Here is an 11,463-nt window from a genome sequence, read left to right as displayed (position 1 = left end):
ATTTTAATCGCTACGTCCAGCCGCTAGCGCACGAGACAACATTCCTAAACTGTGGCAGCCCCATTGAATTTACATGACTTGTTACTGTGTTTCTAAAATACATATACGGTCAATAGAATAACTGTCCCATTCTTCCCTTCACGTATCTCGCTCTGCCCCCCCCCCCCTCTTTTTGAATATCTATTGCCCCCCCCCCCCCCCCCCCCCCCCTCGTCGATCAGATTGCGGTTTTCTCTTTCTTTCTTTCACACTGTCTTCTACCTCCTCTTTCATCAAAACGATACCCTATCACTTTCTCCCAGCTATACTCTCGATCTCACTTTCTCCTCTGTGTATCTCCCTTCTGATCATTCACTCCGTCTCTCTCCTTCACATTATAGCCTTCCTCTCTACTTTTCTTCCCCTCAACCTCTCTCTCCTTTTCTCCCCTCTTTATCGTTCACTCTTACTCTCCTTTCTATATCCATTACCCCCCCCCCCCCCCCGTCTCCTTCAGTGTCTCTTTCCATTTCTCACTTTCTCCTTTTCATCAGCTCCCTCTATTCCTTCTCCCCTCTCCTTTGCTGTCTCTCTCTCTTCCTTTCTATCCTCTTCTCTTCAACTCTTTCTCTTCTCCACATTTACTCCTCTTCCTTTTTTGGTCGTTCTCTGTCTGTCTCCTTCACATTGTCTCCCTCTATTCCTTTCCCCTCTCCTTTGCTGTCTCTCTCTCTCTCTTCCTTCCTACCCTCTTCTCTTTATCTATCCCTTTCTCTTCTCTCTATATCACATTTCCTCCCGTCTCCTTCAGTGTTTCTTTCCATTTCTCCTTCACATCAGCTCCCTCTATTCTTTCTCCCTTTTCCTTTCTACCCTCTTCCTCCACTTCCTTTTTTGGTCGTTCCGTCTCCTTTTCTCACTTTCTCCTTCACATTGTCTCCCTCTATTCCTTCCCCCTCTCCTTCGCTCTGTCTCTCTTCCTTTCTACCCTCTCCTCTTTAACTCTTTTTCTCCCCACATTCTTAGTGAGCATAACTAACTTATGTAAATTATAGACATACAAAGTGGATAAAGAAATATACTGTTGAATAATAAAAAAAAAAGTTTATTTACAATTGCAATGCAAAGATTGTTAACGTTTTTTTTACATTGCTTCCACAGTGATGAAGAGAATATGTACATTGAGAATAATCACGACTATTAAAAAGGAAAATAAAGAAAAAAGGTCCCCAAATCTACTTTATGACAGAACTTACCAGTACATATCACAACGTACCACAATTGATATCTTTTTGTGTCATCCCCACTACCCCTCTTACAATGTAACACAAATTATGGCACCATATAAATTCTGTAATTCCTCCTGCCCCCCCCCCCCCTATAATTACATATAGTTATCCAAAATTTGCCTAAATGAGAGTGCATCACCCCAAATTAGCAGCATGAAAATATATTTTTACCTTGTTTGAAAGGAAGGTTGGAAATACCCCCAAAACATGTTGACCTCCTGTATACAAAGCTGCATTGAAATGCACATAAACAGAAATAAAATTAGATGCTAGCCCAAAATAATTGCTCAAATTAGTTGAAAATTAAGTTGCATATTTGTTGTTGAGTAAAGTTGTGTTTAAATGCAACTTGTATGCAAGAGGCTCCAGATATAATTACCCTCAATTGTAAGGAGCAAGTCTTTTCCAGATTTTGTGCTGATTATTCTGGCAACGGTACCTCTAAAATCTAAGAGGGTTGACAGAGTTGTCATTGAACTAGCCCCATGCATGGACAGTTGTGTGGTGTGATTCTATACAAACCATGTTATACCTACACTAGCTGAGCTGTGATTGGTGGATGTGACCACAGTCGACGACCAATCAGAAAGCAGCTTTGAAGGAGCTGTTGAGAGATACGTGCCATGTGCAGGAGTGTGCAATGCAACATGGGACACGCAAGGAAAAGCAGGTCAGCTTGATCAAGGTCACAGGTCATGTGACTTGAACACACATATCATGTGACTTGTAGAAACATCACGTGACTCACTTGAACACATTACATGATTCCCAATTTTGAAAAAGCTCAAAAATTTAACCGACATATCACATTTTTCAGGGGGAAATATAATTATTTCTTATCCTAAAGTGGTATTCAATATACATGACCAAATACATACGTCACTTGAAGACACATCATCATATAATTTTGTTTTGATGTGTTTAAATTAGCAAAAGGAGAAGAAAATTAAAAATATAACCTAATTTTTTAAAAATTAACAATCAGGTACCATCTGGAAAAAAAAATCATCCCAAAATTCATCTACACAGAAAACAATTTAGATGGTAGGCCTATTTCACGTGATGAAGACAATATTTATTTCATTATCACGAACCCTAAACCTTTAGGTCACTAATCAAAAGGAAATAAAATTTTGTACACATGTTGAAGGATGAAAACATGTAACTTGACCTTTTTAATATAACACTGTTCCCACTGTGAAGATTCGATGGCACCTTCTATGGATGAACAACTGGGATGAAACCGGAAAACACTTCCAGTGTGGACGTGCCGACTCTCAATAAGTAGCAACGTGATGAATGTGGGATCGGGTTGTCATGACAATCAGGGCCCCATTTCACAAGACTTGTCATCAGTGACAAATGACAGTTTTTTGTTATAAGCTAGTGAAATCCTTGCTTCTGTTTGGTTATCAGCATATTTGTCACTAATTTTTGTCATTTGTCTTGGAAAAAAGGCTTTGTGAAACAGGTCCCAGAAAAAATCCACCAAGAGAGAAACTTTTCCTTTTGTAAAAGTAGTATCTTTTAGACTTCAAAGGCAAATTGAAAAAGTCTGAATTATCTCCCTATTCTTGCTGAGATCACTATCTGTAACTGTAGTTAGAGCCGTTCATCAGATATGTTTGTTCAAGTTTAAAGGCCGTCTGTACTAGTTTGGCTAGGAGGGATTAGACCACCCAGGGTGGTCACTGACAGATGGCTAACTCATCAACTCAGCTCTCAATTTACATAAGAAAAAGAGGATCATGGGGGACCAATGGTCACTGATAGGCATCGTTTTCTATATAGAGGGCAGGGAGCAAATAGCTACAACACAGTGGGCCTTTAAATAAAAGAAATGAATTACGTTGAAAGTCAGACATACATAACTTTCAACCCAGTAACAAAAATTGAAATATACCATTTTGCCACAATTAACGGGAATCTCAAAATGATAGGCAACAGTACATGTTCAGTTTTAGTCATAGACATAAAGGGAATGCAACTATTTTTTGGCATAAGCGATTTTAAGAGTGTTTGTCGGTGTGATTTTGAATCCTTGTAACGCATCTTTGGCCGTTCCCGATTGTTGCTCGTTGGCGAACTCCACAAACGCGATGTCATGTCGCCCAGGCACGAGACGGACTTCCTTGTAGCCGTTGAATCTGTGATGAAAAACGACAGGAGGTTGGATCATTTCCTCAAATTGGCAACAGTTGTACTTTTCTTTTCCTTGCATACTGTCAACTCTAAAAATGCTATATATATATGTATATAATAATAAGATATAAATAATAATGACAATTGTGTAACTGAAAAAATTGCTTTATAAGAAACAATTATCATTATTATTATATCCTTCTAGAGAAGAAATTGCCCCCATGTGATTGTGAAAATATGCATGTGGATAACTAATAAGATATATAATAAGATATATGTAATAATAAGATATCTATAATAATAATAAGATATATAAAATAATGACAATTGTGTAACTGGAAAATTGCTTTATAAGAAACAATTATCACTATTATTATCATTATCATTACCTTCTACATGAAACTACAAAAGAATGGGTGAGCACTCAACTCATTTTTCCTCTTAACCAAAACGCCACCCTTTTCTCTACACAAATAAATGTAAACAAATGAAGGAAATACTTACTGTTTGAATAAGACCTCCAGCATGAGTTCATTGGTTTCTTCAGGTAGGTTTGTGAGGAAGAGGATGTTATTAGGCTCATCAGGAACAACTGAAAGAAAAAAAAAAGAGAGAAATAATGATCATCAATTTACTCTTACAATTACTAATAATGAATATGGACAACACTTGCAGAGAATATGTGTAAGTTGCTTTTCTGATGGTACAATAACCATGGTATACACAAATTGCCTGTATGTGATCAGCCATCTAATATGCATAGATCTGCAATAATACCCCCTCCCCCCACTCAGTGTTATTTAGGGTACAGGTATGCATGTTCCCACATTTTGAAAACACCCCCCTAAAGTCGGATGTGTAAAGTCAATATGGCAAATTTTTGTTGTGTATTACGAGTCAGACTTTGTTGCGTGAAAATTACCCGTTTACCAGGGATTTGGGGAACATGACTGCGGTCCCTTCATTCCCTGATTGGGGGGGGGGGGGGGGGAATACTTCATACTTGGAGTTTACTCATGTAGTAACCTACTTATATTTTGTTTGGTATTAAGGGCAGTCAATAAAGTGTGTGTATCCATGGTACAGGCTGTGGGAACTATCTAGCACTATGTATATCAGTGATAAAGAGAAGATAGACCGAGATGTGGGTTGGTCTAGCGGTACGTTCACTTGGTCAGCTCTCTGTCTTTGCCTACAAACTGATTCAGGCGGACGCCATTCCAAACTGAGTGACGTCTTTCAGAGGGTGACGTTAAAGGTTGGTCCCGAGACGTAATTAATCATATCTGAGCGATACACGTCTGTAAAAACCAAATTACACATACAGTGCGCAATCTTCAAGGCCTTGAAGCAGCACTTTCCTTGGAAGAGAAGAAGAAGAAAAAGAAGAAGAAGAAGTACATGTATCTAGTGTTATAAATATCTGTGGTACTTACCTGGTGCTGGCGCCGTTGGTACTTGAATGGGAGGTTGTCCCATCTGCATGGGCATCTCACCCAGGAGGGGTGGGGGCTGGTTGGCTGCTGGGGGAGCTCCAGGCATAGGGATCTGTGAGGGAGGGGGGATGACCACGTCCGCGTGTCTGTTCTGCCTGTTCTTCCTTCCCTTGACCGGCTCTGTAATGACACCAATATAAAATATTGTGGTAGTTAATCTACCTTACAATTACTGTGAGTCAACAGACGAGGCATTGAGATGTGATCTAGGTTCAACCATTTTAATACACAGTCTTGTATCTGGTGAAGTGTAGTCTTTTTTCAAGTAGCTACAATGATGCCCATTATACTACAGAAAACACAAGAATGGTTTTAAAAAAGGATTTTTTTTTTTAAACAGTGAAATTCAACTCTGGATGGGCACAATTTGCTTGATGAACGTAATGGTAAAGAAAGCAAAAGCTAGGGAAATATTTTTGTTGAAATAGGTTTGAAAACATAATTTTAGAGTTTAAACACGAAGGATAGTTGAGAGTGCTATCTTTCGAAACAAGTTGATTCCATTTGTCCTATGTGGATAGTAATAAGATTGTCCATTGTTTTCTGCTCGGGTTGACATTTGCCAAAAAGGAAGTATGAGCTTCTTTGCATGCTCTTGAAAGCAAAAACAAATGGTCTCTGGGATTGAATAATAATGAAAAGTAGACTTATGGGAGATTAGACCAAATGGCTATACAATGACTAGAGCACTGACCTTCGACCTTCTTCTTCTCTACTCTCTTCTCTCTTGGGACGTAGGTTCCTTGCATCTTGGCGATGGCATCTGACTTGGTTTTGCAGTAACCTATCCTCTGTTAACCAAACCAATTCAAAATACAAATATTAAAGTGACTCGGTATAAACATTGTTGAAGCTTAATGTTGATTTCAAACTTCAGATTATTTTTAATTCTACATCTACCATTGAAGTCACTACTATGTCTGTCACACCTGATATTTCTTTTTCTCTCAGCGTTTAATATATCATTATGTAGCAGAAGAGTATCTAAATGAAAACAAGAATAACAGCGCAAGAATCAATCTCTCACAAGACTTTTGGAATTTTCTAGAATATGTATTAAGTAAATGTATGCTTTTGTACAATGTCCAGAGTATATGACGAAATTAATTATTGAACTTCAGTCCACATTTTCAGAGACAAAATAGCACATCAGAAACAATCAGCCGAAAGATGGTTAAGTTTGCATCATCATAAAATGTGGCTAAGTATGTAGCAAAGTTCCATAACTCTGACCAATATGTACACATTTTCCATTATCAGGATAAATGAACACTAACATGAACTCTACTCAATTTGAGCTTCATTAACGTTTGGCATATGTGCGTATCAAACCCTTCCAATCGATAAGGTGAACAATAATATTTGATCTACAAAAACAACTTTTGCGTTTGTAAAAAGACCTGTCACCACTTCTAAAGTGAAATGCATCGACTCAAAAGAGAGCAGAGCTGCCAACCTTGTGCGACCAAAAAAAGGAACCATGATGACCCCAAAAGGAATTTTAAGCAAAACTAGATGGACCTTCGACTGCGTGCAGTCAAAAATGATGCCTCCGCCATGGAGCAATTTTACAAACAAAAACAGAATTATTTGTTTTAATTCGAGTTTGATTGCAATCCATTAATAGGTTCTCAGAACATCGGGATTACAAGCTATGTTTCATATACATATTTGACCCTTTGATCTTTGACCTCATGACCCTAATCTATTCATTGGCTTTGCAAGATACATACATGACCCAAGTTTTGCAGGAATCTATTGATTGGTTCTTGAAATAACGCGATCACAAGAACAGGACATACGGACGGACAACCTGAAAACAAACAAACGATCACATCAACGAGAAGGCTCTCTCACCATTGGTTTGTCATAGAAAGGGAAGCCCTGCATGGATCGTAGAGCGCTGGTAGCTGAGGTGATGTCTCTGAAGATAACAAAGGCCTGACCTCGCATCTTGAGAGTCTTGAGAGCTACGATGTCGAGGATCTGACCAAACTGAGAGAAGATGGCATACAAGGACTTCTTGAGTTCTGTAAAAAAGAGAACATTACAAGGAGTGTAAGAATTGTTTCATGATTGTCTCTCTCTCTCCCTTTTTGTTTCTTCCTTCTTCATTCCCATCTTTCTCCTCATCTCTTCTTTCTCTCTACTTCCAACCCACAATCTTATTTCCCAACTCCTTTTCTCTTCCTATCTCTGTTGTCCCCCCCCCCCCACCCCGACAGAGATTATTATGATCGCTTCATGATTATCACTCTCCTTCTCCCCTCATTATCTCCCACCCTTTTCCTCTCGATTCTCTCTCTCTCCTTCCAACTTACTCTTCTTTCCCCACTCCTTTATCTCCTCCTGCCAGTTGTTCCCCCCTCTCTCTCTCTCCTCTTCATCTGCTATATTTTCCTTATGTCCTGTTTATCTCTCTTCCTTTCCTCCCACATCTCCTCTCTCTGTCTCTCTATTGTTCCCCCTCTCCCCCTGATAATCTTACATTTGTATCTCCTCTTCTATCTCTCCTTCTTTCCCTTATTTTCATTTCCTCCCCATCTCTAAATCCTTTCTTTCCTCATTTTCCTTTTCTGCTGATTCTCTCTCTATCCTCCTCCCCCCCCCCCCCCCCCCCCCCCCCCCCCCGTCCCTTCCTATCCATCTCTCTCTTGCGTCTTGCATTCCCTGGCCCTTTCATCTTCCATCTCTCTCCTCTGCTTTCACCCCAATTATTCTTGGAGTCCCCTCTCCTACAGCTGCCTACATTATAGAAAACTCACCATCCTTTTTGATCTTCTCATTGAGGTTGTTGATGTAAATTGTGTGGTTAGGAGCAGCCATCTTGAATCAGCTTCTTATCTGTATATGATGACAAATGATAAAACATTTCAATGATAGGGAAAAATAACTGAAGTTACAACCGTAATGATGAATCGCTTAGATCCTCATTTAAGTTGATCTAATCTAAGCAAATATCTTTGTGGTCGCTTACTTCACACACGCACGCACCCACACCCTACCGTCAGTACAGTATGCAATTGCATTTGTAGTCTATTGTGCAGTAGATCTAGTTTGCCTTGAATCCCGTGAGAAAGTCTGTAGATCTAGATCTAGGCCTACTATAACTTATACTTTTTTGAAAAATACTCAATAAAAGATAAGAAAATTGACATGAAACAGGTAAGAAAGTGAGAAACACAACGACTTCTAACTTTCTAAGTTTTAAATCATGACCATTTCATTTGATTTGAACAATCAATGTGGTTTTAGTTGATTTTTGGTATGTTTTAACTTTTAGTAGGGTATCTCCACGACAGAGTCAGGGGTCAAAGACAGTATGGATGTCATTCTAAATTTAAGTTTGTGAAATTAAATTTAGGGGGCGCCCTAAAAAACAAGGCTAAAAAGAAAAGAAAAAAAAATCAATCAACCAATCATTCACTCGGAATCATATTTGCTAAAAATTATCAGACGTTAATAGGAGTCTAGGACATTCATATTATCTTTCCAACATGATAATGTAAAATTGTTACAAAGGAAAGTTGTATCAATGTCAGTTTTTCAATAAACTTCAAAGAAAGCTTCGAGTATTAACTATAAACTTGGATAGTTTACACAAAATCCCATATCTGGGACTACGTTAACCAAACGTATTTTAAAATACTCAGAATACAAAAATAACGTCATTTCATTGATCAAAATTCCAAGATATAAAGTCACATATATAAATAATTTTTTATAATTGACAAAACAAACATGGATGAGGTATAAATACATACGATTTAATGAGATTGTCAGAATCTAGACGCCGCTGGTACGTACGCCTTTGAACGCTCAACAGATATTAGCTGATAGCTAGCTAGCTACATTTAGGCATCAGCTTGTTGCCAATTTAAATAACACTTACCGATCGTATACGTACTGTAACAAATCAGTGTTTTAGTATTGGACGAAGGTTAAGCATTTTCTGTTGTACGAGCATGCGCTATAGCAATATGGTGCATCGTTGATTTAGCAATTACCAAACTGAAGGAAAATGAGCATAAATTACATATTTTGATCATGTTGGTGCAATTATCATGTTTCTTTTGGGGATATTACTTGTATAGTAGTGATCTAATCAGGAATAAGGGGTTATACTGAAGATTATATGTGAAGATTTTATGGGATTAGCAGAAATATTGTGTTGAAGTGTTGTTTTACTAACGAGGACATAATTGTTCTTTTACACGTTTATGTATAGGGAAATTGTTACGATGGTCAGGGTTGTGCATCTAGGGCTTTCCACTGCACTGTATCCGATACAGGCCAGCCTCACCGAGGCTGGCCTGATAGTTGGCCTGGCCTAAGCTAAGTCTCTCATAGTTTGCACTGTACTTGTACTGAGTTTACCCGATTGTTGAATGGATCGCAATAAAGACTTTCAACCTACACATCATGATTGGTTTGAATTCTTGGAGCAGTGAAACCAAGGGACGAGAACCTGTGACAAGTGTTGACAAGGGAAATTGATTTTTCGAAGGATGCTCAATTGATTGATGCTGTGAACGAGACGTTTAGGTGACCGATTGTAGTCGATGGACGAATGATTGTTGAGATACGTGTGAGCAGTTAATAACTCCAGCCATTAAGCTACGGGCATATATTTTGTCCAAACGGACGGAGAGCGCCTGGCCGACACGGGGCATCCTGACAAATATTCCGTGTCAAGCCAAGGTGGCGAAATCGTGTCCGCCACACATGGTGTCAGAAGTGGGATAGCTGATGGTGTGGAGTGGTAGAGCTGACAGAGCTGGGGGACGACGGCAGTAGCACTGACGGAGCTGGGGGACCATAGGCAGTAAGTCTGACGGCGTCACAAGCTGGTAGAGCTGACGGAGCTGGGGGACGACAGGCAGTAAGGCTGACGGCGTCACAGCTGGTTGAGCTGGGGGACGACGGGCAGTAGGTCTGACGATGTCACAAGCTGGTAGAGCTGACGGAGCTGGGGGACGACGGGCAGAAGGCCTGACGGCGTCACAAGCTGGTAGAGCTGACGGAGCTGGGGGACGACGAAGGGCAGTAGGTCGTACGGCGTCACAGCTGGTCGAGCTGATAAAGCTTGGGGGCGACGTGCAGTGAGACTGCCGCGTCACACAGCTGGTCGAGCTGAAGGAGCTTGGGGACAACGGGCAGTAAGACTGACTGCGTCACAGCTGGTCGAGCTAACGGAGCTTGGGGACGACGGGAGGTAGCATTGACGGTGTTGCAGCTGGTCGAGTTGACGGAAGTGCGGAACGACAATGGAGAGAAAGAACAATGAGCCCAGGGATGCCTAGATCTAGAAGGAAAGGAAACGAACTAACTTTTGAACAGTTGAACACTTTTGGAAAAGAGCCATTTTGAACTGTCAGAAAAGACTTGGATTTTAGTTTTGATTTGTTTTGTTGTTGTTGCATAAGTTATAGATAAGTTAGCTTGGGGACCAAGCTTGGGAGGGAAGGGAATCGTGTAACAAATCAGTGTTTTAGTATTGGACGAAGGTTAAGCATTTTCTGTTGTACGAGCATGCGCTATAGCAATATGGTGCATCGTTGATTTAGCAATTACCAAACTGAAGGAAAATGAGCATAAATTACATATTTTGATCATGTTGGTGCAATTATCATGTTTCTTTTGGGGATATTACTTGTATAGTAGTGATCTAATCAGGAATAAGGGGTTATACTGAAGATTATATGTGAAGATTTTATGGGATTAGCAGAAATATTGTGTTGAAGTGTTGTTTTACTAACGAGGACATAATTGTTCTTTTACACGTTTATGTATAGGGAAATTGTTACGATGGTCAGGGTTGTGCATCTAGGGCTTTCCACTGCACTGTATCCGATACAGGCCAGCCTCACCGAGGCTGGCCTGATAGTTGGCCTGGCCTAAGCTAAGTCTCTCATAGTTTGCACTGTACTTGTACTGAGTTTACCCGATTGTTGAATGGATCGCAATAAAGACTTTCAACCTACACATCATGATTGGTTTGAATTCTTGGAGCAGTGAAACCAAGGGACGAGAACCTGTGACAAGTGTTGACAAGGGAAATTGATTTTTCGAAGGATGCTCAATTGATTGATGCTGTGAACGAGACGTTTAGGTGACCGATTGTAGTCGATGGACGAATGATTGTTGAGATACGTGTGAGCAGTTAATAACTCCAGCCATTAAGCTACGGGCATATATTTTGTCCAAACGGACGGAGAGCGCCTGGCCGACACGGGGCATCCTGACAAATATTCCGTGTCAAGCCAAGGTGGCGAAATCGTGTCCGCCACAGTACGTACACGATTATATGTAATACGTTCGTATTTATGGAATGAACGATCAGCTATTCATGTATTTCAGAGTTAGTTCAGTGCATATAGAGTTAGGGCAAAGTCGGAAAGGGCTAATTATTGTTATTGATATCAAGAAAATGTTTGTATTATTATTAAGTCTATCATTATTATTATTTGTATTATTATTTCTTTTGATTATTATTTTTGTTGCTTATATTACTATTAGTATTATTATTGTTATTGTTGTTGTTATTATATTATTAT

The 11,463-nt window shown here is 39.7% G+C and overlaps 1 protein-coding gene across 2 annotated transcripts; it reads right to left on the bottom strand.

The window, feature by feature from the left end:
• Nucleotides 1–3,070: 3,070 nt before the first annotated feature.
• LOC115927470 (U2 small nuclear ribonucleoprotein B''-like) lies at nucleotides 3,071–8,803 on the bottom strand. 2 transcript variants are annotated; one of them, XM_030993420.1, is made up of 8 exons: nucleotides 8,671–8,768; nucleotides 8,373–8,376; nucleotides 7,672–7,757; nucleotides 6,764–6,936; nucleotides 5,601–5,697; nucleotides 4,847–5,026; nucleotides 3,915–4,002; nucleotides 3,071–3,415 (listed from the first exon to the last, which is right to left on the bottom strand). In XM_030993420.1, the coding sequence occupies exons 3-8, from the start codon at nucleotides 7,730–7,732 to the stop codon at nucleotides 3,256–3,258; spliced, it is 759 nt and encodes a 252-aa protein (XP_030849280.1). In that variant the 5' UTR covers nucleotides 7,733–7,757; nucleotides 8,373–8,376; nucleotides 8,671–8,768; the 3' UTR covers nucleotides 3,071–3,255. The 2 variants fall into 2 exon arrangements, with proteins under 2 accessions (XP_030849280.1, XP_030849279.1); XM_030993419.1 differs by lacking the exon at nucleotides 8,373–8,376 and having other exon boundaries at nucleotides 7,672–7,750; nucleotides 8,671–8,803.
• Between the last annotated feature and the right edge of the window lie 2,660 nt (nucleotides 8,804–11,463).

This window comes from Strongylocentrotus purpuratus, unplaced genomic scaffold (genome assembly GCF_000002235.5).
Source record: "Strongylocentrotus purpuratus isolate Spur 01 unplaced genomic scaffold, Spur_5.0 spur5_scaffold_20, whole genome shotgun sequence".
Classification (NCBI taxonomy): domain Eukaryota; kingdom Metazoa; phylum Echinodermata; class Echinoidea; order Camarodonta; family Strongylocentrotidae; genus Strongylocentrotus; species Strongylocentrotus purpuratus.
The sequence above is the reverse complement of the archived record's forward strand: the minus strand, read 5'-3'. Positions and strand labels throughout refer to the sequence as shown.